Consider the following 15,137-nt stretch of genomic DNA (forward strand, 5'->3'; position numbering starts at 1 on the left):
TAATGGGGTTGTTGTAACTCCACCAGGAAGTGTCCTAATTAATCAATACTGGGGGCTCAAACCAGGAGCATGGCAGGAATGTTTAGCAGTCGGGTCTCTCGTTATGAGATGGATGGAGAAGTACTTAAAAGTCATAGGATTACCATTAACAATGTCATATTCTATTATCAGCCAAAATAGAAAATGAGCAAAATTTTGGTATGTTGCATACACACAGGTAATTGCTTTCAAATTAAAAAAAAAAAACACTTGGCATTACAGAATGCTCTTCAAAATCCAACAAGATGTAATGCTAGTTCACCTTTATCCGTTGAGTTACCTATATCCGTTGTTTTTAAAAACAGAGTATTTGGGGATATCACGTCGACGGACGTTAGTTTCAAATTGCAATATTTTCAGGATATTGCAGTTTAAAACTATCACCTGTTGACTTGATGTGCCTTCGTACCCTGCATTTAAAAGCAACGGATATAGGTTACCCAACGAATAAAGGTGAATTAGCGTTACATTATGCATTTTTTGGGCGGTTCATATAGCCAATGTGATTTTTTCATGTGTACTCACATATCCTTATGCTTTTTGGTGGGGGGTTTAGACAAAATTTCAAAATCATATGATGCAATTTTTAACAAAAGGGATTCTCAAAGTCAAAGCAAGTTTGCTCTTGTAGAATACAGGATCTCTCAACTGTAACTGTTATTGAAACTACATTTCCTGCAGTACATATTTGGTACAAAGAGCTGGTTATAAAAACATAAAGTTCTTGGAGAACAAGGCCAAGCGGTGAAGGAATGCTGATGAAAACATGCTTCCACTATGAGAGTTGTTTAGGTAATGACACTGGCAGATGCTTAAAAACATGATTGAATGGGCCGGGCAGGTCCAGAATGGGAGGAACTCTCCAGAAATGGTCAGTCATGCCTATGGAAACACCAGGCCTTGTTCTGAATGAAACAGTAAGCGGTCAAGAATTCTTAACTATGTTGGAATGCTGGTAAGGAATTTGTGTGCTTCTTTGGTAGAACTTGGGACATGGTTTTTATAATGACTCAAAAACAAATAGGATTTTTGTATACACACATTCTTTTCTTAAATGCATCAAGAAATTCCCATAAGACTCTATACATGGTAAGGATCAATTCAGTTTGGATTTGAAGTGTAAGAAAAATTTGGATTTTTCCCACAATGATATACTTCCCACTGATAAAGTTACAACTTTGAAGGTTTCGTTTCACATTGTTGACAAAACAAGAAAGCCATTACAATAGCATGTACACTTTTCCTGTAACACTAACAGCAAATGAAACCCTACAGAGGTACGTGTAGAGCTAGAACAACTTTATTTTCTCCAAAGTGCTATCCATATAACCAAGTCTGTATTCTCTTAGCTTGACGAAATGCTTGTTGTTGATGTTTTTTCTGCAATCTCAAATAATTTTCTGCCAACTGCAGGTGGATATTACAAATCCTGAAAGCTGCCAATCTAGCCAAGTTGTCAGCTATTTCATTTCCCCTTATTAGTTACATTCTTTACCAGCTCCAGCTTGCATCATTTCCGGCCTACACAGGGCCAAATGTGTTTTCCATTCTGTGGTCCCCTGTGGCATCCAGGGAATGCTCACCCTTCCTGTGCCATGGTCAAGTGCGTGACGTAACACTTTGCCGAAGGCAGAACTACAGAATGGGTAGTTCCTGGGTGTCAATCGTTTCACCATCACTTCTTAGCTAATCCTAGCAATCTATATCTAAGTTGACACGAATCTGTTCCATTTACTGAAGTTGAAGTTGATTGTAACTGTCAGAAATATGAAAACTAGACCCAACTTCTGACATTTTAGTGAAAACTTTAAAGAAAAACAGAAATGTAGTACCATTCATATATGAAATTCTGTTGCTGACCTCTTAATATGCATTGACTTAAGTCACACAATCTAGACTTTAAAGAATAAAGCTGGACTAGAAATCAATGTCAAAACAGAGTCTAATCTTCAAGCAAGACGTCAGAGGGAGTGAATGTAGCCAGATTCAAGTTTTCTTCCCAGGCATTCTGTCCTCTTTCTTCACCTGACTTTAAAATGCCTCAGACTCAAGGAAAAAATTGTTTGTGCAGCCTAAAAACAGTAACCAGGAAAGTTTTGTTCCTCACCTCCAGCGCCTGATGCGCGGTGACCAGGTAGTCCTTAAGCATCCTCTCCTGCTCTCCTCTCCATTGCTCGCGAGGATCCTCCAGCTGGTTGTTGCCGGTGTTGTGGTCGATGTAGTACACCCCTACCTGAGGGTCGTACACCTCCTCCCAACCAAAAGGGAGCTCTGTGGAAAACAAAGGGCAACATATATAAGAACACTCCATGATAGCATCCACTCATGTACAAATAAAACAATATTCTTGTTCTTCTTGTGTCATCATTACACTTTTCGGCTTCAGTACTTTACATACGCCCTTCCTCTGGGGATCTGAACTTCCAGATCTTCCCTGGTGCATGGTTCGGGCAGAAAACTATCTGATAAACAATAACCAGGAATGTTTTGAATAAAGAAAAAGTCTTTTGATAAAGAATAAGAGTTCTCAATAACTCAAAAACTTTCCCTATCTTGTCAATTTCCAATTTCAGTTGAGTGCCAGACATTGTTATCTAGCTACATGTAAACAGATGATCTTTCAACTGAAGAAAGGTTCTAAAAACTTTGAAGTTCTTGACTAACCTGTCTATCAATGTCATGTAACAGTGCATACCGTTCTTTGTACCATCAGCTAACCTTGCTTTTGTTCGCCAACTGTATATCATGCCATTCCCCTTGCCCTACCACATTAGCCTTTCCCTGAGCTAAATGCCCAAGGGAACCATATCACATGTTTCACCTGTCAAAGGTCATCAAAATTGCACCTGTAAACCTTTTGTTTTCTGTGCACATACTCTTTGTTGTCAAGGTCAACAGCCTGTGTACTGTTTACAGGTGAGGTTAGCAGGTAGGTGACCTTACATTCTGTAAGGGTCGGACAGGAAAAGGCCGATATAGTTGGGGCATGGCAAGAATTGCAGTCTGGCAACAAAAGAAACAAAGCGATTCCCTTGGGAACTATCCTGGGAATGTTTCCCAACACAAGAGAATGTTGATGCTCAGGTTTCCTAAGCGGCCATTATAGCAACAATAGTACCATAGATTGTTCTGTTGTAAAGAGGGGGAATGCTTAAATCCTTTCCATGTATAGCCATACGTTATTGTGGTAGAAGTTTGATAACTTTATTTCAAATTTAACTGCAAAATTTGAAGTGTGGTCCATGAAAATTGAAAGTTTTTATATCTTAACACTAGCATAAACTAGCATAAAGAAATCTTATTGTAATTTTGAATTAGAGAAGAAAACACTTACCATTTCCTATGCAGTCTGCAAAAGTCTGTGGTTTCGTGTGCCTGTAAAAAAGTAACAAACAAACTTTAGTCATCACTGAAGTCATCATCACACATGGAAAAAATCCAACATAAACATACACAATACATCTATTAAATCTAAACAAACACAGATGTACTACACAATTTTGAAAACATGATATTATAGCTTTCTTTTTTCACTGAGGACAGCAAGAAATCTGTGGAAAGTGCGACTTTGGTGCACGGATGTGTTCATGTTTTTACTGTGGTTAAATATAACTGTACATTCATACATGTATGTGATTGTTGCTTGTTAGGTGCAGTTTAAGATCTCGTGCAAAGAATTGCCGCTACATGTAGATCTAAAACATTGGAAAGATTATGGCCACATCTTCGCACTATGTGTATAGCTGAAACATTGGAAAGATTATTTGGAAACATTTTGGCCCAAGCAAACTGGTTCAAGAGAAACCCATGGGGCTGTCTGTGGTTATCATTGTTGTTAGCTTACTTGAAGAAAACCTCTTTAATTAGTCATTCATATGGATACCCTTATAATGCCTTTTTGACAGTGAAAACTGACTGAAGATGTTTCCAAATGACTTGAGAATATCTACAACTTGGGGAAGTCTGCAAGATACATTTCGTTACCATAAAAAAACAGCACAGGGCATTTAAGAAGGTCATCCCTGAGCACCCTTTCCTTACAACAAAACATCCCTGATGAAAAGGTGCCCAGGAATTTGGACTGTTGGAGGAGAGCTCAGAATGGGGGCCTGGGTTTATGTCAAGCACTTTGACACATACCAACCCCTCCCCTAGATACAACCAGAGAAACTATGGCAGCACTGTGAAAAACATACCCAAGCTATTCAACATCCAAAATAGCTCAAAAAGTGTCACCAAGTCATGTTTATACACAAAACGATCACTTGATTGGATTTGTTTCAGTCTAAGGATACATCAATACTGAATTAAAAACCAATCTACAGCAAGTCTAACTCACAAGTGTTTTAAAAACTTCATGGCAATGTTGAAGTTATTCACACAGATGCTAAGATAAATGTACACTGATAAAGATCAATTTTCCATCACTACAACAATGAAGGCCTGATCTCCTGCTTGAGATGATAAATTGGTGGATAAAAGGAGAGACACTGTTGTGGAGGCACAGAGAACTCCACTGCCCCAGGGCCACATAGCTGACATAGCAATCTGGATAACTGTTCTCCACTCTGATCTGTGGGCTCACATTTTCTGACACAGATAGATTAGTTCATGGCTACGGCCAAAACAGAAATAGCTTTAGTCTAGACCTAAAAGGGTGAACTTCTAAACCTAGTGATGTAGAGCTATTGCACCATGAAGAATAGAATGCTACACTGGAATCCGTCAACAGCTTACCAAGTGCATGTAGTTAGAAAACAACTTAGAAGTTTATGAAATTGCTCATGAATTTTATGAAAGCAGGTTGAACTCAAAGGGTAATGCTTGGGAGGAAGCGCACTGCTTTTTTGACGGCCAATGGTGAAGTTCGACATGTTTCGCTGTGGCTTGCATTTCAAACCAACACCCCTACTCTTTTCAACAAGTATGTTGGGTTTTTCATAATCAACTTATATATAGCCTATTAGTGCTTCTTTTGCAAAAGCAACAGACGACCAGAAAATAGACAGAAAGTTATGCGATAGACCAAGAAGTAGTTTATGTATCCCATCCAGGGACACCTAGGCAGTGGCGGAATATTTGCACTGGTCAAAGAGATGTGTTGAGTAGGCCTGGGGCCTGGAATGTGGAAACTTGGCTGGGAGTCAAAAAGTTGACATCTAGCAAACAAACAAGGCCCTTCCAACATTCCAAGCAGCAATCCCTAGGACCTTGTGTCAAACAGGTACCAATAAAGCCTGGGACCCTGTAGCAAACAGGTACTAACCAACAATCAGCAGTCTTTATACATCTAACATCTCTATATAATTCTCTTACACATGCATGAAGTAGTATTATTTTATTAGGAGCACATTAGGATGTTGCAAAATAGCATAGCTGAAATCAAACATTACACAACTATCCTAACATATGTGTACCTTTGTAAACAATATGCAGGAAAAGTGAATACCGTATAGTTTTTATAATAGACAGGCTAACGAAAGGTAAGTACAAAACTGAAGAGAAAAGCCACTTCCCTCAGGGCATTCTCTACTCTGGTAATGCAGCCAGGAAACGGACACACATCATCAGGCACAGCACCTGTTGCATACCTTTTCCAAGTGTAAGTTTACACTATCATATACTTACCTTCACCTTCTGGTCTGAAACCAACAGACCAAAGACAAAGTACATTTTGCAAAAGGCACCCACCCTCTACATCAAGGAGTTTACCAGAACATTGGCTATTCGGCTGTTTTCTGATGTTCATGTACATTTCAATTATGGTAACAATTCATCTACCAAGCCCTTCATCAAAGCACAAGCTGGATGGAAGACCTACAAGAAGATGTACGTACAAGTGTACATATCATTACCTGTATCTGCCGCTGTGATAACTGCTTCACTGGTGCCCGCACTTTCCTATAAGCCCTACTGAGGACCAATGGCAGTCTACCTTGCACCCTGACCTTGCTCCTCCAAACACCTGGACAACCTGACTGTCCGACCTACGCTTCTACACAGGAACAGGTTGACATAGCTGGCTGGCTCTCTACGGTGGTACATTCCGACCCTGAAGCCAGCCGACCTCCAGACTGACCTCTAAGACAACAAATTCCTCGCTACTTAAGTTCATTTAACTCTGTCCCCTTCAGTTGGCTATCCTTGACTATAGGCAGCAAGGTGGACTAATGTGCGGGATGTAACTGCAGATGGCTTGGACACATTCCTGTATCAGATTATATCAATGTGATAAGAGTTTTAGTTTAAACTGTGTCAGAGGTCGCGTCCTGCCCCCCTCCCACCCCGATGCCACCCATGCGGAGTGTTGCATGTCAGGTCGAGCAGAGCAGGGAGGGAGACGGCTCGCATACCTCCGTGCCTTTGTGTGTGCCGCCAGCGCTGATAAACAGCAAACAGCCTGCTTTTTTGCCTTCATAACTGATGATGAATTATTTGCCACTAGAGCCACAGCTGCAACTCTGAACATTGTCACCAAGAAATACTAAAATCTCCACGAAATGTCCTTTAGATAGGGAGGATATTCTATAAATCCCACAGCATCCCAAGAGATGTTAGAAAAAACTTAGTGATAGTCAGTTCTTTTTAATTGAGCTTTAAACATATTCCAAAAGATATGGAAACATCTTACTATTATAGGTGTACACAATCTATCCAGTCTTGTTCTATAACAATCAATCAAGGCTTCAAAATGTTTATACCAAATCTTCAGCCTATTAAGTTGATGACTTGAAAATAAATTCAACAGTCACAGAAGAATTACTCATGGGAAAGAAACTTTCAAGATAATATGTATCATATATCATATGCCTTATCTACAATTAGCTTGTCTGAATCTTGGTCTCGTCTCTTTAAATTGATGGTTTGTCCCTGACGGGCAGACAAACAAAAATGTTCATCTCTTTCCGACCTGTCCGTACATCCATTTAACTTCAATACCACTGCATTCTTCCCATAATCCCCTGCTCCCAGCGACCTCTAACCAATGATGGGTGCCCGCGACCTTGTTGCTGAATGACCACCCTACATCCAAGTCCTGTTTTTATAACCTTGGAGAACATTCCTCTTTGACAGGTTAACAAATACCAAACAATGTCGATGTGGCACCAATTACACACCTGTCTGCAACACACTGTTATGTATTCAACATCTTCAACTCGGACACTTTTCATCCAAAGTATTGTAATGGCTGTGGTTTCACGGTCGCTCTTTGAAAAAAAACATGGAACACAGAAACTCTTAGAGAAAAAGAGTGGAATAAGTCTGGGCGACACACACAAATTAAAGATGATATACTAAAAAAAAAGGAGATTTACAGTAATTGCTATCAACTTAAACTGTTCACATTCATTGTGCATTTACAATGATCTAGTGAGCTACACAACAGGCATTAATCCTTTGAACTTACCTAACATCTACTATAAATGTCCAACTATTTGAGGATATCTCCTTAGCGGTTTTATTCCCTCTACAAATGTTCCCCCATGCCAGAAGTGTAGTTTGCTGAGAGGGGTAGCGTAGGTAACACACGTTAAATATTTGACATACCAGCTTTGATATATCCCGCATTTTTAGAAGATCTGCCCAGAGATAAGGGGCACTAGAAATCAAGTTGTTGTTTTGCGCTTGCCAAAACTACATCATAAATCACTCTCTATGTACATGCACAGAGCATACAAGTACTAAAATGATAGCAGAAAGCAGAATTGACTGAAACCAAAGGCAATGGGTGAAAAAAATTTTGACTGAAGCTGACTGAAGTTGCAACAGTAAATATAATTTTCACGAAGTATTTCTAACTGTGAAAGAAGCAACAAACACCAAATTATCATAACAAAGACCTTACAATAAGCAACAGGTAACACAAAATAGTGGACATACTTCAGGTGGACATGTTGGAACATGTATCTAAGTCGTCCATCTTACAGGCAGGTAAAGATGACAGAAAGGAATGTGGACAATGTTTGAGATGCTTGATTACTTGGAATAATTATGGTCATTAATTAGCAATGATTGACTTGAGCAGTAAAAACTGACTCAGACATAGCTGCACAATCTTTCTCTATGAACCAGCACAAAACGTTGATGAATACTTTTGATATACTGAAATACTATATTACATCATTCTAACTGGTAACTTGGCTAATAAAAATTGTATCGCGAACTACAGTCAAAACTGTCCAACAAGACCACCCGGGATTGATGAAATCTGGTCCATGTGGGCAGGTGGTCTTGATAGACAAGAATCTTAATGTATCATTCCATGGGAAAAATCATCTTAGGAAAAAAACTGTCACACTTGCCAGGTGATTCTCAGTAGTTTAGAGCCAAGAGGTGGTAACTTCTAAAGGGTCGACTGTTAAACCTATAGAAAACATGATTAAAAAATGCAGTAACCACTATATTCCTATAGATGTTACAGACAGATCAGCCTGTGCTAGGACTAGGTGATTTATAATCTTGAGTGAGATGTTCCACCCTTATCTGCTGGGATCATTACATTCCTATTAACACCCATAAACCTTGGGTAAACAGTGGAGGTATGGAGGGGGCTGGCCACAGGGCCCATCAACTCTTCATACCATGACAGTTAATCTATTCTATTTACCCACACATTTCTGCTCGTAAACCTTTAAGTTCTACCACTACCAGCCAGGCATCAAAAAAGGTCATCCTTTGGCCACATTAATCTAATTTGTACGGGTTGGATTCAATAAAGCTGAGCTGTAACTAGTATAAGATCAAAATGAAAATAGTGTCTGTAACTAAGGAGAGAATGCACATTGGTACACACAGTTTCACTTTTTCTCTCACCTGGAGTATTCATCCTCACCTCATGCTTACATCCGAAGACCAAGATAATAAGATGGTGTGGTGTGGCCTTACAGACCTGAACTAAGTTTTGTCTCTTCAGTATTGCCCATTGTCAGTATTACCAATGACATCTTCAAATTTCTAGTTTAGCTAACTTACAAAAGCTGAAAAAGTGTTTGCTAAAGTATTAAAGGAGAAAAGATAAAAAAGATAGAATGCTTCTCAGTAACTCTTTTCATCCTTATCAATTTCCAGCCAAAGATAAGCTTGTATCTTCACTTCCACCTTGTTTTCTTAGGTGTGTGGGTGCTGAGGGCTTCAATAACCCCCTTCTCGAGTTACCATGGCAACCAGGTAGGCAACAAAAGGCATGGAATGCTGGGAATCTCCCCATATCTAATCTATGGAAGGAGTTATAGAGTTGCTGGTATGTTGCTGCCCCAGGGATTTATGGGATGGCTGTAAAAACAGTCTTCAGCACATCATTAAACCCCCATAAATCCTGCTGGAGTGGTATGGTCCAGCGTTTCCCAGCTACAGGCAAGGGCTGTGCCAAACATTACACTTACACATTCCTGGCACTGTCTTAGAACTGACAACTATCGGAACTATTGGTCAATGCAGTAAGATACAAGCGAAAGACTACTTCAGTGTACTTTGAAAGTCTTACAGGTCAACAATGCAAAATTTTCCGTACACTTAAATGACAGTAGTTTCAGACCTTTCAGAAAGTAAAAATAAATCCTGGTTACTCACAGTTTAAGTGTACTGACCAGCTTTCATAACTCTAAAGTTCATTTGTGCTGGTAGAAGTCATTCCTTGAGTTTGACAAAGAGTTGATGAGTCTAAAATATTGTGTTGGAAATTACAGTTCAACTTTATCCAGAATGACCAGGTTTCATATCAACATGTTTCCCACAGCTGTACTTCACCACTGTTGTACCTAAGTAAATCAACATAAACAGAATGATGTTGTAACTTTCCATTTTTTCTCTTATTTCTAACATATCGAGATGAAGATCTTGAAGGTCTGACTTCTTGAGGTCCGCAGCATTCCCCATGTGTTTCAGAGAAATCTTAACCCTTCTTATCTAAGACAGGTCCATTCCTGTCTTATCTTCCTGCCACAGTAGTTGCTCCTTCAGGTCTTCCCTAACCTCTAAGGAATCCTGGTATGCATTCTTGTCTTTAAGAAGTCTTCTTGAGACACCTTTTCAGGTCTGCATGAATAGTGTCAACCATTGCTTTGTACGGGTTCACTTGCCACTTTTGCACTAACAAGTCTGACATCCAATATAGTAACAATTTCAAAAGCAGAAAATGCATATGTACCATAATGAAAAAAAAAAAAACTAAGCTGAATTATGACACACAATTATCAGAATCTTTTTGACAGTCAAAGACTTCTTTCCTGGTCACAAATCTTCACCTGTCCTTAACCAGTCTCACCAAATCATATAAGATTTGCGGCAAGTTGCCTTTAATTAATTCGGGTCAAACCCTAACAGTTGTCCAACAAATAACCAACGTCTGTGGGGATGTTTTCTGACAAGAATCTCGCTGTCTGTGACATGTCAAGCCTTGCATAAACCCTGCCTCCATCCACAGCAAGATCCAGGTCTATGTGTGCTTAGTGCTCCCTAGATAACATGGCTGCCAAAGCTGCCGACAGGTCACGCAAGACCTCATCATGTCCCACCATACCACAAACATCATCAGATACAGTCTTCTGTTACTTTTCAGAAGTACAAAACAAAGACCTTGACTACAGAAATGTCTTGCGGGAAAGGTACTGAGGATGTGCCGCATTCCGGCAGGTTCAAAACCAACAGACACCGCTTCTAAGAAGCCACTCTTAGTAACCTGCTTCAACTGAGCCGTGGCATCACAACCGCAGACTACGAAACTTCAAAAAGGAGCCCTGATTCCTACCAAAACTTCAAGCTTTGTCTTGTCTAGACACAGACGAACTCACCTGTTAACGTGAATGGGACTGTTTGACAGTGAAAGTTCTAGGCTGCGCGGCGGCACCTGCTAGCTGCGGAGCTGAATGGCTGAGGTGTTTGCCCGTCTCCCTGCCCTGCCTCTCCCCTCCCTATGCATGACTGCCTGCACACCAAGCCGGGCAGTGAGTAAACATGGCCGGGCCAGGATTAGGGACACGAGCCTTAATGCAGCAGTGCTGCCGGGTAGACTCTACAAATTTGGCACCTGCATTGTTTTAGGTTAAGGCGCCGTGCTGTGGGAGGGGCAAATCTATTCTCGGATTTGAAAAAAAAATTTTTTATGCCAGACTGGAGGAGCAACAGGAGTCTGAGGCGAAAGTCTGAACCCTGGAACACGTATTTCCAGGGAGGAAATGTAGCAAAGCCGCCTGTTTTCATCATGTTGTCTTGCTTCATCTTTACGGTACTCAAAAATGTACAAAATTCCTGTGGCCTTACTGTGTCATTGGGGAAGTCTGATTGGGGGGGGGGGGGGGGGAGCAGGTAATAAAGGTACAGGAAAGGATGCACTTGAAGAAAGACTCACACTTTGATATTGCAAGAAGTTGTTCAGTGCTAACCATAGTTCTTTATATACAAGTATGATCACATAAAATATGATATCATGTCTTATCATGCTGCAGTATACAGAAAAGAGCTACTTTGCTGGATTACTTTCGGAATCAAAGTTTATGGCCAAACTTCTGAAAAGCTAGACTAAAAAAAAAGTTTAGACAAACTTGGCAGTCTCAACAAGTAACCATATCGAACTATACAGGATAGCTCAAACAAAAAATGGTTGCCCAAGGACACTGATCATCCCTATTTCTGAATACTGACAAATATCTGTGCCATCCCGGATGCAGCAGCGTGGCCGCCATCTTTATTGTGACTACCGCGTCTAAAATAGGCCCGGCCTGGGCTGCTCGGAGGCTGCGGAATGTGCGGCAATCAGTCATGAGAGAAAACCTGCGCCCATATCTGCCTGACCCCAACAAGAGCACAGTTCCACAAAGGGCAGACCCTGCATATCAACTATGCACAGAATTTTTCCTTTTGTTCGTTGACTCTTCCGTCTCCATGGCTGCAGCAGGACTGCATGACTGATTGGTTGAAGATCGACTGAAGCCGCCAGTGCCTAAAAAATTTCGACCCCGGCGACTTTCGTCCTAGTAGTTCAAATTCAAAAGTCCAAACGAAAACTCTTATTTATGGTAAAAATAAGTTAATTTCATCGACCGCATGTCTATGCAGTTATGCCTTTAAAAACAAAAAACATGCTTTCTGAAAGCATTCTTTTTGAACAAGTTATTCAATGGTACTGACTGCATGAATTTGAACTATTGCTAGCATTAGCAATTAAGTCTCCCGCCCCATTCTTGGAATTTTAAGCTGGTACTGAGGTAAACAGGAGTCATCTTCTCAAGGGTTAGAACTTCCTGCTTGGAGACTGGCCAACATCATCTTTGACAGAGGAATGCTCTTCTCCATGTTTTTGTGTCTGTACAACAGGGCAGTAGGGCACAACTGGCAAACAGCATCTAATCAGGGCTGTGATATTGCATTGTAAGAGCAGGACTAGAGTTTCTAACACTAAAGAATATCTATCTATTTGATATGAAAAGCCTGACATGATTGACATATATCACACGTGTATATAGATGAGAATCATGTAATAAAAGAAATTGAAATTTCCCATCAGCTATGATATTGATTACATCTTTCTTGAAAATTCAAAGAGCTGAACTAAAGATCAAATAATTATCTGCTGTCATCAAGAGGAGTACCTATCTTTGTTCCCCTGCAAACCAAAAAAAATCACCTGGTTTTACCCACCTGATACTACAATTTCCACTGTCAATCCCTTAACTCTGCGAAAAAACCTGCTAGACTTTAGCTCCCTGGGAATTAACAGCCTCCAAGAGTGAGTGACACACAGTACACAGTAACTCTATCCTGTACTTCCTGCCACCACCATGCCAGCTATTCCACACTCCTGTCAGACCTGTGTGCTCTTGACACTGGATACAGGACTCAACATCTCCCACAGCGCTCAAGTTTGCATTGTGAACTACCAATCACTTCAGCACAGGAGATATATCACAGAGCTGCACTTTATTCCCACTTTGTCAAGCTCTAGGGCCTCACTTACTTGGTTACATTACACAATATAGCACTAAGCATGTTGTAGTGTAGCCTGCTTGCTACCTGTATTTTGGTCAGAACTGAGAGAAATCTTTCACATTGGTTTGTACTTTAACATGCTCTCTCAGCAGGAATTGTAAATATTTTACTTAAAAGTCTCCATTACATAATAACTGTACAGTCCAGAAAAATTCTGTGTCAGTAAACGTGTGAAATCTAGAATTGTGGAATGCGAGTGGGGCTGTTTTCTTAACTTTAAAACATCCCAGTAGAAATAAACAATGGATGCAGTTACCTTACCAACTTGGGAAGCCCACCTGCATGCTAGTTTTCATATCCAACCAGCTCTTTTATCATAAGAGATATGAAATATAAAATATATCCGATGTCTAAATATTCTATCAAGTGTTTTTCTAGTGACTAGTAGGGTGGAAATTAAGTTGTTTGCTTAAGGGTACCATCATTATACTTTCAAGGTCAAATACCTAGCCATTGACCTTAGAAGAATGTTGGCTATGTCCAAACAAGCAATTTCAATGGAGATATTTTATTTTAATGTTATTCTTCTGCAATCTATTTTACAGTCTCTAGAGTACCTGTCCTAAGGATATTACAACTGTACATTGTAGCTTAGCACAAAATGTGAATTCTCATTTCTTTTTCCATATTTTTTAGAACTACTACATCATATGAAAGAAAGCTAGAGATACTATTAGAAGCTTCCTACCTATAAACTTTGTATAACGTCTATACCAAGTCAGTATCAAAAAACTTTTCAAAGGTGGGCCTGAAATAAGGCCACAACAACTTTCCCCTAGCCCACCAACCTCCCAACTTTTACTAATATCCCCCTATACAGGAGCCGTGGATGTGTTTTTGTGGCTGCCCGTCCAAACATCGGGGATGGAATGTCGCGTGGACAATGGCGCAAGCACGGAACAAAAGGCCAGGAATGTCGACCGGCACAAAGACAGGTCGGACAATAGGAGCGGAACGGCTGTCTCCTGGCTCACAGATAATCACTACCGATCCCACAGATAAGTGGTCAGGCCCTGGGGGGCATTGGTCATCAGCACAACAGGACAGAGAGTGAGAGGGGGGCGGCCGGATGGCTTCATAGGGACATCAGGTTTCATGTCACAGAGCCTCCATTTTGAGTGTTTTACATACAGGTGGGCAGGTGAAGAATGGTCGGTCACTTTACATCCGGAAACACCAGGAGTTCTGAATCTCTACTTTTGTATTTTACATGTTGCCAAATCAAATATACAGCCGGACTGGAAAGACTTCACTTCCTGCTTTTTTCGATATATACTTCCCAACACTAAGCCTGTAATATCTTTCTAGACTTCCACAATCATGACAATACATGTTGTTTATACCTTTCCTGTAATCTATAAGCGGGCATTTCAAGCCCTGTAACAGTAACTTACAAGGTAACTGAAACAGCATACTTTCCTCATTAGTATGCTATTCTAAATATTATAGATCTAACATCAAATTACTACAGAGTCATCTAGTTAATTAGGGGTTCCAAATTTTTCCAAATCTAAAAGTGAAGACTGCTCTGTGTCAAAATACCTGCCACTCTCACAGCACTTCAAACAGGTGTAGTCAGGACTCAGGGTTGTACTGCTTCAACAGTTCCTTCTCTCATACAGATGTTAATCTTATGCTCAGAGGCATGACATTTTACTGTAGCTTTCTGAAGACTGACCAGACAAGCAGACAGAAACACATGTCTGTGTTATCTGTGATCAGAAATGATATGCTTCAGAAGATGTTAGGCGTGATATAGTACATCAAATATACAATCTCTTGCTTTATTTCATTTCGACTGTAGCTCTAGATCTTTGTGGGAAAAGACACACTGTAAAGCACAAAATCTCCAAATCCTAAGAAACTATAATAACTATCAAGTAACTGAAAAATTTTGCATTTAAAAAAATACAATACAATAAATCATTTTCACTTGAAACAAAGATAAACAAAATTGTAATGTTATATGATTAAAACAACATTAAATACAGTGCAGTGACAAATCTGGAAAACATATAAGACAATCACCAATAATGCTAATGACACAATGAGGTCGTCAGAGCTGTATTTACTATTGATTTTAACCAGGTGTGAAACAACACCTGTAACGGCAA

At 40.1% G+C, this 15,137-nt stretch overlaps 1 protein-coding gene across 2 annotated transcripts in view; it reads right to left on the reverse strand.

The window, feature by feature from the left end:
* LOC118418887 (protein KIBRA-like) overlaps positions 1 to 15,137 on the reverse strand; it is a 46,480-nt gene that overhangs the window by 23,499 nt on the left and 7,844 nt on the right. The window contains exons 1-3 of one of the 2 annotated variants that reach the window (XM_035825004.1): positions 10,830 to 10,956; positions 3,374 to 3,414; positions 2,147 to 2,310 (exon numbers count right to left, since the gene is read on the reverse strand). In XM_035825004.1, coding sequence (XP_035680897.1) covers positions 2,147 to 2,188 — 42 coding nt within the window. In that variant the 5' untranslated portion in view covers positions 2,189 to 2,310; positions 3,374 to 3,414; positions 10,830 to 10,956. Of the gene's footprint in view, positions 1 to 2,146; positions 2,311 to 3,373; positions 3,415 to 10,829; positions 10,957 to 15,137 lie in introns of those variants that run through there. The other variant, XM_035825003.1, reaches the window with a different exon arrangement.

Source organism: Branchiostoma floridae, chromosome 7, assembly GCF_000003815.2.
Source record: "Branchiostoma floridae strain S238N-H82 chromosome 7, Bfl_VNyyK, whole genome shotgun sequence".
Lineage (NCBI taxonomy): Eukaryota > Metazoa > Chordata > Leptocardii > Amphioxiformes > Branchiostomatidae > Branchiostoma > Branchiostoma floridae.